This window comes from Montipora foliosa, chromosome 3 (assembly GCF_036669935.1).
Source record: "Montipora foliosa isolate CH-2021 chromosome 3, ASM3666993v2, whole genome shotgun sequence".
Classification (NCBI taxonomy): domain Eukaryota; kingdom Metazoa; phylum Cnidaria; class Anthozoa; order Scleractinia; family Acroporidae; genus Montipora; species Montipora foliosa.
Window position 1 is genome coordinate 57,466,509 of NC_090871.1, and position 14,626 is coordinate 57,481,134.

The window sequence follows — 14,626 nt, forward strand, 5'->3', positions numbered from 1 at the left end:
GAAACTGAAGCGTTATCCAACTTTAAGAGACGAAACTAGGTTAATCAACAACTGACATGTTTTTTATTCCTTCTCTCCCCCCAGTCCCTATTGCGCACGGCCTACACAGTCCAAAGTTCACGCTAACACAACATCTCCCCTTTTCAAGGTCACAAACAACTTTTTTTTAAAATAACAAACAACTTAAGGTTCTCATCTCAGACAGCAAACAAAAATAAGAAACGGCGACTAGATCTTGTCTGAGATTTAAAACGAACATATAACGAATCTGAATCATGCAAGTCCTAAACTCTCCTTCAACCTAAGCGAAGGCTTGGTCAGTCTCTTTTGCCTTGTAGATATACAGGGTGAGGGAAGGGACTTCACAGGAGTTGGTGGCTTGTCTACAGTCACAGGTTCCTTGCTACTCGGCATCTCCGGTTTGTCTCCAGGAACTGGTGTGATGTGTGATCGATTCCGTCTCACTGTGCCTCTACCTGTCTCAACCGTGTAGGATCTTGGTGTTTCTGCTGCACTGGCAACTGTTCCCGTAACTGTTTCTGCGGTGTTCCTGTCATTAATGTACACCTGGGTGCAGGGTTGTAGTGGCTCTAGCGGAACAGATCTGTGACGCTGGTTGAAGTTGGTCCTCAATTTGTCCTTACTCTCTGCTTCTTTTTGACGCAACTTGTCGATGTCAGGCCAACTTGGGGCCAAATTTGTATGAAAAGTTGGAACGGTGGTCCTGATTTTCCGTCCCATGAGTAGCTCTGCTGGCGAGTGTCCACAAGCAAGTGGGGTAGATCTGTATGCTAACAGTCCCTTGGTTGGGTCTTTCTCTTTCTTCAGAAGAGACTTGGTAGTCTTCACTGCTCGTTCAACCTCGCCGTTTGCCTGTGGGAAGCGGGGACTACTTGTTGTATGTTTAAATCCCCAGTCTTTTGCGAATTGGGTAAATTCTGCTGATGCATACTGTGGACCGTTATCACTCCTGACTTCCTCTGGAATGCCGTGTCGTGCAAAGATCGCCTTGAGCGCTCTGATAACTTCAGACGATTTGGTTGTCTTATTCATTGCCGCTACCTCTACATAGCGAGAGAAATAATCAACCACTATCAAGTAAGTGATGTGATCGAGTTCGAAGAGATCAGTTGCAGTCATTTGCCACGGACGCTCAGGGAAGGGTGTTGGCATGAGTGGTTCTGGCCTGATTACTCGGTGCCTTGCACAGATTTTACAGTTCTCCACCATATCTTGTATCTGACGACTTAAACCTGGCCACCAAACAGAACTTTTAGCTCGCTCTCTGCATTTAGTTATCCCTTGGTGTCCTTCGTGTAGCTTGTCGAGGACTTCTAACCTCAGGGATGATGGGATGACAATTCTTGATGATTTCAGCAGTACCCCTTGAACTACGCTTAGCTCTCCTCTGTCTGACCAATACGGTTTCAGTGCGTCATGAAGATTAAACTTGTTCGGCCAGCCCTCAAGGCAATAATGTTTAATCTCCTTACAAATGGTGTCTTCATCTTGAGCCTCCTTGATTTGTAGTAACTTGATGTCTAACACAGGGAGTGAGTCAAGTACACTGTCGAGATATATGTTCATCTCTTGTTCCTTTATGGTGGTCTCACACTCAGAACTGGTTGGCTGGATTCTAGAGAGTGCGTCAGCCACGTACATTTCCTTTCCAGGCACATGGATGACTTCTTTCAAGTGGAAATGCATGAGGCGCATCCGAAGACGCTGTATCCGAGGAGGGACGTCATTCAGTGCACGCTTTGTAAGGAGCGGCACCAGTGGCTTGTGGTCCGTTTCTGCAATGATGGATTTACCCACGATGTAGTCACTGCATCGCTCACATGCCCAGGTCAAGGCAAGGGCCTCTTTTTCGATTTGCGCATATCTACACTCCACTGGGGTGAGTGCTCTGGATATGAATACCACTGGTCTCCAGCTTTCATCATCTTGCTTTTGAAGGAGGACCCCACCCAGTCCAAAAGATGATGCATCAGCAGAAATCTTTGTTTCTCTGTTGGGATCATATAATGCTAGGACTGGTGCTTTTGTTAAGCTAGACTTGATTTCTTGGAAGGCTTTCTCTTGTGGCGGTCCCCAAATCCACTGGCTCTCTTTCTGCATCAGGTCACGAAGAGGTTTTGTCTTGTCAGCTAAGTGCTCTGCGAACTTGCCCATATGGTTCACCATACCGAGGAATATGCGCACGTCATGAATGTTGCTTGGTGCTGGAAGGTTAACAATAGCTGTTATTTTTGTTTGCTGTCTGAGATGAGAACCTTAAGTTGTTTGTTATTTTGTCTGGATCTGCTTCAATTCCGTTAGCACTGACCACGTTTCCAAGAAACTTGATCTTTGGGGCACTAAAAATGCACTTGTCGATATTGAGTGTCACGCCTGCTGCGGACAGGCGGTCTAAAACTGCTTTCAATCTTCTGTCATGTATTTCCTGGGTAGGGCCATGACAAAGGACTTCGTCAATGTTGCATTCAACTCCTTCCAATCCTTCAAGGATTCTACCCATGCACTTTTGGAATTTCTCGGAACCTGAGCTGATCCCATAGGGAAGAACGTTGAAGCAATACTGACCCCAAGGTGTAATGAAGGTGGTTAGTGGTCTTGAACTTTCTGACAACTTTATTTGCCAAAATCCAGAATTTGCATCCAGTTTCGTGAAGTACTTCGCTCCTGCAAGCTTTCCTAGGGTGACGTCAACTGAGGGTAACGGGTGATTCTCGCGCTGTACATACTCATTTAGCATTGTGAGGTCAACACACACTCTTACTTGACCATTAGGCTTGGGGGTCACTACCATTGGCGCACACCATTCCGTTGGTTGCTCAACGTGTGAGATGACTCCAGTTTCAAGCATCCTTTCAATTTCCTTCTTGGTCTCAGCATAAAGTCGCATTGGTACTTTCCTTGGCACTGACAAGGCGAAGGGCTTTGATCCATCTTTGAGCTTGATGGTGTACTCTTCTTCCATTTTTCCCAGACCAGCAAACAGCCTTGGATATTCGTGCATTACTTTTGCCTTGTAGTCGTCACTGGTTAACTCACACACCCTGTTTATGAGTTTCAGGTTGGCTGCTGCATTCCTGCCCAAGAGTGGTCGGGCCAGATCCTCTACAACGTAAATATCTTCTTCAATGGACTTAAGTTCATTGGTAAGACGAGCTCTGAACACTCCCTTACAGTTCATTCGGTATTTGCATGGGCCTAGTAGAACCTTGGTGGTAGGTTGTAACCGTGCTTGGCTCAATTCGAGAAAATTGTGGCGTGGAATCACTGTTACGTCAGCACCACTATCAAGCTTGAATAGCAATGGTTTTTCATTCACCGATACCGTGGCAGTCCACGGTGTCTTGCTATTGCTTTGCACTTCGTCTAACTCTACTATTTCACCGAGGAAAAATGATTCCTCAGTCTCAACTTCAAAAACAGTTCCCGATTTTGGATTTGCTGAACTCTTGCACGCTTGTGCCCAGTGTCCTATCTTCTGACATTTTCTGCACTTAGAAAGACGGGCTGGACAGACTTTCTTTGGGTGTGGGTTTCCCAAGCATCTCGAACATTTCGAAAGCGTGTTGTTTGAACTTGAGTTTTGGCTTGAATTGGGTTTTGCCGGAGAGTTTTTGGTGGGAAATTTCTCCTTTTTCTTCATTCTTCCTTTAGCGATACTGTCAACTTCCATTGATTTCGATTTAAATCCACCATCAAGTATGCTTTGTTGGTGCTTTACCGATTCGCATTGTCTTGCCAGGTTTGTAGCTTTTTCTAAATTTAACTTCGGATAGAGTTGTAACCTTTCCGAGAGGTCGCGATTTCGTTGTCCCACAACAATGCGGTCTCGGATCAATTCGTCTTTCAACGCACCAAAATTGCAGTACCTCGCAAGGCCATACAAATCTGTGATGAAGCTGTCAACAGATTCCCCCTCTCGCTGGATTCGGGAATTGAATTTCGCTCACTCGAAGATTACGTTTCTTTTCACAATGAAGTGGTTCTCAAATTTGCCTTTTACCTGATTGTAATCATTTTCTTCAGTTGTGAGCTCAAATGAAAGGAAAATGTCATCAGCTTGATCGCCCATTGCATAAATTAACGTGTTTACTTGGTTTTCGCTGCTTCGCTTTTCGAGGCCAGTGGCTTTGCGAAAGCGTTCAAATCGTTGAATCCATTTCGGCCAGTCCTCCGGCTTGAATGAAAATTTCGCCGGTGGAGGAACTTGAAAGTTTGCGACCGGTTGGATTTCTGGTGCGGCTTCCAGTGCTTGAGCTACGGGCGGTGGATTTTGCTGCGAGGAAATCGCACCGGGAGAAACCTCGTGCTCGGCGGTTGACATGTCTTTGTCCTGTTTGTCCTTTTTGTTTCTGCTTTCCAAACAAACTCAACGGTTAATTCACAGTTCGATGGAAGCGTAGCGAAGGTTCAAAGCTAATGTGAAGCTCCCACTTCTGACACCATGAAGCGTTATCCAACTTTAAGAGACGAAACTAGGTTAATCAACAACTGACATGTTTTTTATTCCTTCTCTCCCCCCAGTCCCTATTGCGCACGGCCTACACAGTCCAAAGTTCACGCTAACACAACAGAAACCGTAAAATTCTTTATTTCGTATGTTCGAATGCTAAATATTCTTCATTCACTTTCTTTTTTAAACCGTTGTTCATTATTCATTATTCCGCTTCCACCCCGGAGCCATGATGCTTCTTTCAATTTTCATTCTTGCATTTTCCATTTATTGGACTTTCAACGCAAATTGTTCACGCACTAGTTTATCTGCCAAACCTGATCACAATAGTTGACACTTTCTTTGGTAACTCCGATCGAGAGCTTTGAAACTGCTTAAATTTGTTCTTATGCCTTTACCTTCGGTGAAAGAAATAAAAGTGATACATGTAAATGAGCTAAAGATAAGTAGAATCATGAATTTTCACTTCTCTCAGTCCGTGTTAAGTATCATCTAAAGCGCTGACAGGATAACTGTGTTGTGTGGTATATTCAACAATTATTCAGCGAAGTGTAGGTGAATAGTACTTTGCAACTCTTATTCAATCAATCTGCTGAACACGCAAAAACACTTTCAAGTTTTGCTTTAGATACTGAAGTACTGAGGATGTAGAATTCAGCCCAGCTCGTGTTTTATGAGGCTGTGATCGAAATGACAGTAGACATTCTCTAGAAACAAGTAAATTTTATAATTCATGAATTTCCTTCTCACCTCTGATGTCTCCTGCAGCCAGATGAGGATTTCCCCAGGATATCAGTCATAAACCGATTTAACTAGACATCTGTCCGCCGCCTTGCATCATTTTCCTAAAGTATTTTCTCCTCGCTTCGTTTGAATGGCAAAATTCTTTCACCAAAGTGCATTCGGCTTCAATCTGTTTTCAATTCTCGCTTATTACCTTTTTTTCAGTAATTTTACTGCAACAAAGTGAATTAACTGGTTTAGTTCCTTGCATTGGAGGTGGCCTGACCCAACTATTTTGTTTTCTGCATTCGATACCCTGTCTGACATGCCCATTTGTTGTCGTAACATCTTGACAAAATAGTTGTTTTATGTAAAAACAGGCATTGCTATTTACAAACCTGCGATCAGGCCCATGTTTAGCTTCGCCCATATGTTCTCTTATGTCGTCGTTCGCTAAAATTGGGCCTGACCAAAAGTCTCTCAAGAATTCCGGACGGTCGGCCAAATGACCAAACTCGTGATCTGATTGGCTGTTGAAACGCCGGAAGTGAAAATGCCATCGTGATTGCGCGGAGCTCTCGCGAAGTCCTCGAGACTAATCCGCCATAAGTGTACGAAAAAATTTGCTCCCTTTTGTTCTTACAATGCCGTGGACAGTGCAACTTGATTTTATTTGTGTAAATGGAGATATGCCATCTGAAACATCTCATAACTTGTCCAGAATCTGGTTTGAATCTCTGGAACGAGTGAAATTAGCGATTCCGTTGTCGAGCTCTGTGGCCATGGGGTTGAAAGTACTTTGGCACAAACTTCCCTGATGTTTTGAAAGCTAAATAGCTGGTTCTCAGTTTCAAATGGCAATGAAAGCCGATGCATATTGGTTTCCTGGATGAGACAAGGGACATATATATCAACAGGAGGAGATGCTGATAAAATCGCAAGTTACACGAATGCATGTTTTGAATATCTGTGTATCAAACGGCGCGCTTTATTTATTTACTGTACATGACACGGTTTGTTTGCATACTTCATAATATTTCCAGTTGATTTAACTTTAAACTCGCACTCCAGAAACTAAAATGGCATGTTTCCAGAGAGATCAATTGTACAACAATAAAATAAACTTTGCGAGTCCATCTTACTGTCCGTACTCCATCAAAAAATTAACAGCCAAACTTATCATGATTTTACTGCGCGCAATTCTAGAAATACACTGCAACTGAAGATATTACCCGAAAAAATCACCAAAGAAACCTTCATGGGGAAATACGTTAAAGGAATAATGTATTTCTCTTTTTTTTTTCTTTAAAAATCTATTGCCAAACCGTCCAACGACAAAATGCTAGGTTATCTCAATTACAAATTAAGATGTCAAGCTTAAGGACGTTCGCGCCCAAAACGTTCCCACGTACAGATTTTTTTTAAACTTGCCACGCAGAAAGGTAATGATCTACTTTTGCCAAAAAGGCAAAAAAAATGGGGGGTCACCGTGCTCGTTTTCGAGATCATGAGGTGCATTTTTAGAAGATTGCGTTACTTTAAGACGATCTTAGCTTACAACTGTCAGCAATAAAAAAGCTACATGAGTGAAATTTAGATCAGGTAAACGTACTCAGTTCAACATAACTAATATAACTAAATTAACCTTTGCAGCTGATGTCTTTTTCTGAGGTGAAATAGACCTTGAAAAACGATACATATTAGTCTAAGAAAGAAAACTTCGGTCGCACGAGAGCATAAAAGGGCAAATATTTGTAACTTCTCACGTACAGATTTTTTTTGTTTTTTAATGTTAGGCTTTATGTAGACATGAGAGCTAACTAGGCCACTGTGAGAGAGTGCCACCCTATACCCACTGTAGGTGATGTCCTGTATCAACTCAATGGGAGTACAGTATTCGGTAAACTAGATTTGAAATGAGGCTTTCCAAATTGAGTTAGAAGAATAGTCCAGCAATTGGGTACTTTATCCCTTAGGAAGAGATGTTGTAGTATCTGTGGGGCTGCCTGTAGCTGCCCGTTAAAGTATTATGGGATAGGTTTTCAAGAGAAGAGAGAGTGCACGGAAAGACAACAGAGTAAGGAGTTAGAAATACGGCTTAAATGTACGTGAAAGAATGTTACAGTAACCTATTTAGAACGGCTTGCGTAAATTCTTCTGTAAATGCGTTACGATGTTGGTTCTTGTCATTTGGGCATGACACCTGAAAGACATTGAGCACACTCAGTTCTTAAATGCCTGATGTAACTGAAAGGTGTGTGCTTAGCATATTCATGGGCTTCCACTGTGGACAGCCTAAGCCCCTAGATAGAACACTGCCCCCATGGCTAGTGAATTTCTGCAACCAAGCCATGAGTATCCATTCCCACCACCTGTCACTTTGATGTAAAAGGGAAATAGAGGAAGGGGTAGGGTGGAGGAATGGTAAACAACAAAGCAAACAAACATGCAAGACAACTACAAACCACATAAGAATCAAGGGACATGGCTGTGATTAAGCTGCTATATGCTTCATATGGGGTGCTTGAAAAAAGCGGTTGTCCAGTCGTCGGAGACAACCAGAGAGTTTACTGGGCAACCAGTGTTTGGTTGCCTGAGGAAAAAATAACAGACAACCCAGCCAAAAATAGAGAATGCACTACTTGAGTTGCTTGTTGGCTTTCTATTGTTGATGTCCAAAAGTAGTGTGATGTTAATAATAATTATGTTTATTGTTGATTTGCACCAGCTGAGCATTTTCCTGTGTTTGGAATACATGTAGCTTTTACAGAAGCAAAATGCAAGAGCCAATATCACCAACAATAGAAGATACCGTTCAAAACTTAAACCCAGACTTTCGTGAAGAAAACACAGGTGCACTATGGGACATTCAATCTCGATCTCTGTGTGATAGCATCTCAACACGGCATGCATTTAATTGCAGTGGGTTTCCTGATGGGCAACCAAGGATTTATCAACCAAGGACAACCAAATTCATGGATTTGTTTGCCCTGCTTTTGAAAAAGGGACAATTATATGTATTAACCTACATGGATTATGTATTTGCACTGAACACACTGAAAAAAAAGGTCTCGTACTAAAAGAGAAAATTAATGAAAAAGGGATTGGTCTTCATTTGTTTTTTTTTTTTTTTTTTGTATTTTATTATTGTTTTTTAACATTTCCATATTGGAGTTACAGCACTTACAAAAACGAAGAAATTACAGCAATCACAAAAAAATATGTGTATATACAGATTTGAGCTAACAAGTGGATGCTAACAACCACCCCCCACCCCCCAAAAGTTCCCCCTACATGATGCAGAAACACACACACGTACACACATACAAACACACCCACAATAGCGCTGTGTTAGAATATCGAAAAAGATATAAAAGCACGTTTCAATCTTCAACATCTTCAAAACCGCTCTTACTCCATTTAATAGAGTGAGCTTGCCAATTATTGTTCCATTTAGCAATTTTGCTCTCTAATTGGTAGACAAACTTAATTCTTTGCAACAGAACGTAGAAAAGTGGTTTCAAATTGTTGGACCTACAATAATAAATGTACTGTTTTGCGATGAGGATAATATGATTTAATAAGAGGAAGCAATCTTTCCTTTGCCAGTCACCAAAAATTATATTTGCTGCAGATAGTGATTCAACTTTAATTTGTCTTCCACTACACCAAGCTATGAGTTCTTTCCACAGCAATGTAGTAAAATGGCAAGTCACAAAAAGATGTTCCAGGGATTCGTCCAACATACCACAAAAGGTGCACAATGAGGAGTCTATTTTGCCAATTTTTTTCAAAAACGTATTTGTCACTAAATACCTATTTAAAATTTTATATTGAAATTCTCGTGACTTTGTGTCTAAAGCGACTAGAAAGGGCAAACTATGAATTTCGTTCCAGTCCAAACAAACACCATTAAAGCTTTCATTAAACTTTGAATGAGCTGTCGGTGGAGTAACAAAACCAGAGACCAACTCCCTATAAACCTTCTTAAAGGTCGCCTCAGTGATCGAGACCTCCTGGTTATTGAGCACAAGTTGAATTTGGTCCTGAATAACAAAAGGACTCTTGTTCAAGTATCCATTTATTTTCAGCGACTGTCGCCACGGTGCAGGGATTGCATCAACTAAGGACATCAAATCAAAAATATCTTTTGGAGAAAGATTCACCCGGCTTTGATTACATTGAGAAATAAATTGGTTTTTCTCTGTTACTAAATCGCCTATTTTGATTATTCCTTTACTAACCAAGCTTTGATTGAAGACTGATTTATTATTAATACATATAAATTTATTGTTCCAAAGAACAGTGTTGGAAATTTGTTCGTGCGAAAGCTCAAGTACATTGTTATCGGTGGCTGCGGAGCAATGCGAAAAACACTCAAAACATTCCCTGTAATACATTGGGAGGTTTATCGGTAGCTTTTTTATGTCAAAGTTGCAACAGAGGATGAACTTCCCCCCGACCTGTTTCAAATAGTGAAATAAAATAGTTTTCCAATTACAAGGTTCTTCATCCGCGAGTCTCTGGCAAAGCATTATTCTATGAGTCTTAATTATCGATTCTAAATGCGGGGCCTTCAGGCCCCCATCTTTTATGTCACCAACTAAGGAAGCTCGTTTTACTTTGTCTTTCCCTTTCCAGATAAAGTCAAATATAATCCTATTAGCCTCAGTTACCACCTCCTTATCTATACAAATTGATCCAGCACGGTACATTATCAGTGGAATTACAAAAGTTTTAACGATCTGAATTCTTCCAATTATTGTCAGATTTCTCCACTTCCAAAGTTGAAGTTTTGTTTTGACAGCATCTATTATTTCCTTAAAATTTAGTTTGTGTCTCAAACGGCTGTCATAAGTAAAATACACCCCTAATATTTTCACAGCTCTCTTAACGTTAATGTTCATAATACTTTGGTCCTGTGCTGGAGCCATAACCGAGTTCCCCAAGATAAACATTTCTGTTTTGTCAAAATTTATGACAAGACCCGAACAGATTCCAAACTTTGAAATAAGAGCAAGGAGGTGTCTAAGAGACCAATCGTTCCTCAGGAATACAGTAAGATCGTCTGCGAAAAGCTCAAGTTTAATTTCGATTCCATCCACCACAATCCCTTGAATATCCTTATTTTTACGTATACTAACAGCTAGTACTTCTAGGACAATAATGAACAAGTATGGAGAGAGTGGATCTCCTTGCCTCACACCTCTTTCTATCTTAAAAGGTCCGGTAGAGAACCCGTTATTAAGAACACAACTTGAAATATTTTGGTAAAAGGTTTGTATCCACTGGATGAACGAAGGGCCAAAATTGAAAGCAGCCAATGTGCTAAACAAAAAATTCCTATTCACTGAATCAAAGGCTTTCTGAAAATCTATTGCTAGCATTTTGCCGTTGATTCCATATCTTTCAGTATATACGAGTATATCATCAATCGTCCTTATTGCATCATTGATTGTTCGTCCTTTAACATATGCATGCTGATTATGGTGAATTATTCTAGGGAGAACAGTCTGGAGTCTCAAGGCAATGGCTTTAGATCCAATCTTGACATCTACATTAATTAAAGAAATTGGCCTCCAATTAGAAATTTTTCGTTTGTCTTTATCTTTCTTTTCTATCAAAGTTATTATTGCTTGTTTTTGGGAATTTGATAGTTCACCTTTATCAAATGAGCAATTAAGACTGTCTACAAGAAGCTTTCCAAGACTTTCCCAAAACGCATTATAGAACTCAACCGTAAGGCCGTCGTTACCTGGGGATTTGTTGCTTTGAAAAGATCGCAAACTCTTAAAACACTCCGCAAGCGTCAATCTTCCTTCACACGCCATCGCCTCTTCGTTTGAAAGCTTTGGGATTGCCTGAGAAAGTAAGAATGTGTTTGAAACGTTGTTCGGGATCTTACAATTGTCAGTCTTGTAAAGACTAGAATAAAAAACTTCCACTTCCTTCATGATTCTTTTGGGGTCAGGGGTCAGAGGTCTTCATTTGTGCTAAATTTACATTGTTTGAAAAAAAAGGAAAGGAAAGAGGCAATGTGATGAGTCTATTAACCCAAACCGAAACCGGCCAGACTTAGTATTTTACTCTGTCTAACGCCAAACAATTTTACTCATCAATGGGGAACCCCTTGGAGTCAATGAGTTAATAACTCAGTGAAAAACTATGTCTCTGTTAATAACTCACTGAAAAACTATGTCCCCGTTAATATATACAATATCTTTTTTAGTCCTAATTTTGAGTCCTCTCTTGTAATGTGCTTAATTAATTAAATATAGATGTGGAGTAAAGACATATCAGCTCAAATAAGAGTAAGAAACTTACACCCATTGTCTCATCAGGCACCCTAACTAGGATGCCCCACTTGACAAGTAAAATCGTCTGGCATTAGACACAGTAAAATCTGTGAGTAAAGTCTCACTCCCAAGAGTCAATGGGTTAAATAGGTTCAGTTTCATAAGGCTCTAATAAAGACTGTATTAATTTTATGTGTTCTGGCAAGGTGATCCACAACTTTGGGGTAGAGGTGGAGGGCGTAAACTACAGGTTCCAGGTTAGGATTGCACCTGTCATTGTTTCACCATATCTGAAACAACCCAAGCTGTTACTGATGCTATCGTTAGGCCTAAACACTATGCTATAGATAATGTTTAATGGTTAAGATAGCATTTTTGTAAAGGTTTGGTCTGTTTCAGTTATGATAAAACAATGTCCTGCAACTTCAACTTGCAACATGCAACTTGCACTTTATACTCTCTGTTGTGACCTGGTATATTGCACTGTTCATTCTTGCAGGTACATGTAAACGTTAGCTGGCCAGTCGGCATGGATGTGCCTTCACTGTTGCAGCTTCTTTTGGCACGATGGCAGAGAGGTAAAAGGCCAGAAGAAGCAAACAATTGCCAGGATATTGACAGAGGATCTTGCCATTCAGCCGATGGTACCCAAGAAATGAGAAGCGACTTTATTGCTGTTCTTCATTATTGCAAACAGGTAGTTTTAAAACATTTGGAGGAAACTGTACCGGATTTCATTACTTTGTTTAGTGAATTTGATGATGAGAGATTCAGCCCCATAAACTGCCTTTATTCCCTTGGTTCTTTAGCCTTCAAACAAGGAAACATTGAATATTTGGGAAATGTTCAGACTTTTGTCGTTGAAAATTATGATTCTCCTGAGGCTAGTTTTGTGATGAATGATCTTGGAGTAATGTTGAGTTTAAAAGGGATGTATAAAAGAAGTGAGGAATGCTTTTCTGAATCCAAAAAATGGTTCCAGCGAGAGGAGGACCATCTGAAAAATGCTGTTGTCACGTTAAACTTAGCAGCGTTGCACATGATCCTTGGAGATTATAAGAAGGCATGTGATTTTTGCAATGATGCAGCTGACTTGTGTCATGACATAACCATGAGATCGACAAAAGACATTGATCTGCCTATGAAGGTTTTGAGAAGAGCAGCTGATCTTTTGAGTGAGTGTGGAAACTTTGAAAAGTGTTGCCATATTCTCAGGATTGGTGGAAAGTACAACTTTGGTGCGAGAAAAGCCTCTAAAATTGAAGTTAGAAAATGGTTGATGGAAATACAGCTCAAAGAGCAAACTGGTGAGCAAATTGAAGAACAAGAGCTTAAGGATTGTAGCTCGTACTTGCTTATTTTTCTAGAGAAGCCAGATGAACAGGCTTTGAATGCAGACCTCATAAGAACAGTTTTCACAGCTGCAAGAATTAACCACAGGAATGGTCTTCATGAGGAAGCTTTGAAGTTATTGGATAAGCTGGAAGCTGCCTTGCTTTTGTCGGGTGGAAGAAAGGATCCCTTGTACGGGTTGATGCTGTTTCAAGTTGGTCGGTTTAAATATGGCTGTGGAATGACAATTAATGCTGAAAATGACCTAAAGCAAGCTGATGCAATTTTGATCAAGCACTTTGGGAGAAACCATTTAGTGGCATATTGCAAGAAAATATTAGGTTCTTGTGCCATGCTGAACAACAACTTTGGTGATGCCTCTACAAACCTTGCTGAAGCTTTGACCTTTTTTCAGGATTTAAACAGTCAGCACTTTGAAGTTGCAGACATTTCCTTAAAGCTTGCACAACTACAACTTGAAGAGAGAAACTTTGAGCATACCAGAGAGATTCTTCTTGTAAATTCAGTGCAAAAAGCAGTGGAAATGCATATGTATAGTTTTGGTGAAATCTCGCCCAAGGCAGGTAGTGCGCATGTCCAAGCTGGACTGATTCTGCAGAAAGTCGACAAAGGTGCAGCTATTGATCAATTAAATAAGGCTCTTGAAATTTACCGTAGTCTTGGGGTTCAACTTTACTGTCCTGTCATCAAGCTGTGTCAAAGTATGACTGGTCTCTTTCAGTTGTGCTTGGGCAACAAAGAGGAAGCTGAAAAGTGTTTTGTTGATTCACTAAAGGAATCGCCTGTAACTGATGAATCCTATCATGATGTCATGTACCAAGTTGACAACTTGGCTGCTGAGTTCAATCCTGGTTGTTTTAAAGAAAGGCCTCTCTATCAGAGGGCTGAGATGTTTTCGCTTGTCAGTCTTGTCACCATGAAAAAAGAAAAAGACGACAGGAAGAAGTATCTTGATGCCCTTGTGAGTCTTGCAGAGGAGAGTGACACTGAAGAACATGGAATAATTGACTTTGCAGGGCACTCTTGTTTTTTCAGTCACATACATGTATCTTACCTTTCAGAGCCATATGTCCACTTTTTTATTTTCCCAGATCCAGAATTCAACTCCCAATTCTCAAATGATGACAAGGTAACGATATCACGTTTCAAGAATTCATCTTGCATTCTGTTTTGGAGAACCTCTTGCAAAATTCAAGAGATGAAAGAGTTGAGGAATTTGAACTTTCAGATCCGTGAAAGTGTCAGCACTCTCTTTTTGCAGCCCATATTCAGAAAGAGTTATGAGGAGACGGATGACTTCTATCTTGAACTTCCACTCAGAAGTTTGTCCCTGTGTTTTCAAATTGATTGTCTTCCTCTTTTAGTAGAGATTAAGTTGGGCGAACCAGGTAAAGAATGTGCAAAGTTTGATTACTTAACTTCGTGGGCCTTACAAGATTTGTCATCTCAGCCCGCTGTTCATGTTTCATACCTTTCCTATGAATTTTCCAACAAGCGCACAGCTGAACTAGCATTTGATAGCTTGGTTTTTAGCTCAAGTAAAGAACCAGTCCTAAACGATGTAAAAGTTCTTGAGGTTGCTGATGGTCATTCTCCACACATGAATTTTGCTTTTTTCGCTTCTCGACATAGCAGGTATTGTCACTTCTCTGTTTTTGTGGACGAGGAGTTACCAGTATTAAGAGTCAAGTCCCGTCATTTGAATGAAACAAATTCAAATGGTTTCTGTTTCTCTGTGCAATCTGCTATAGAAAATGTGATGTTGTCTTTGTACGAGACTTTC

At 40.6% G+C, this 14,626-nt stretch overlaps 2 protein-coding genes across 7 annotated transcripts in view; one reads left to right on the top strand and one right to left on the bottom strand.

Annotated features, from left to right (window-relative positions):
* LOC137997757 (uncharacterized) overlaps window positions 1-14,626 on the bottom strand; it is a 414,333-nt gene that overhangs the window by 281,018 nt on the left and 118,689 nt on the right. The window lies entirely within an intron of this gene.
* LOC137997756 (uncharacterized) overlaps window positions 1-14,626 on the top strand; it is a 64,534-nt gene that overhangs the window by 29,588 nt on the left and 20,320 nt on the right. For 4 of the 5 annotated variants that reach the window (XM_068843985.1, XM_068843986.1, XM_068843987.1 and 1 more), the window contains one exon: window positions 11,990-14,626. This exon is cut by the window's right edge and continues 393 nt beyond it. In XM_068843985.1, coding sequence (XP_068700086.1) covers window positions 11,990-14,626 — 2,637 coding nt within the window. Of the gene's footprint in view, window positions 1-11,989 lie in introns of those variants that run through there. The other variant, XM_068843989.1, reaches the window with a different exon arrangement.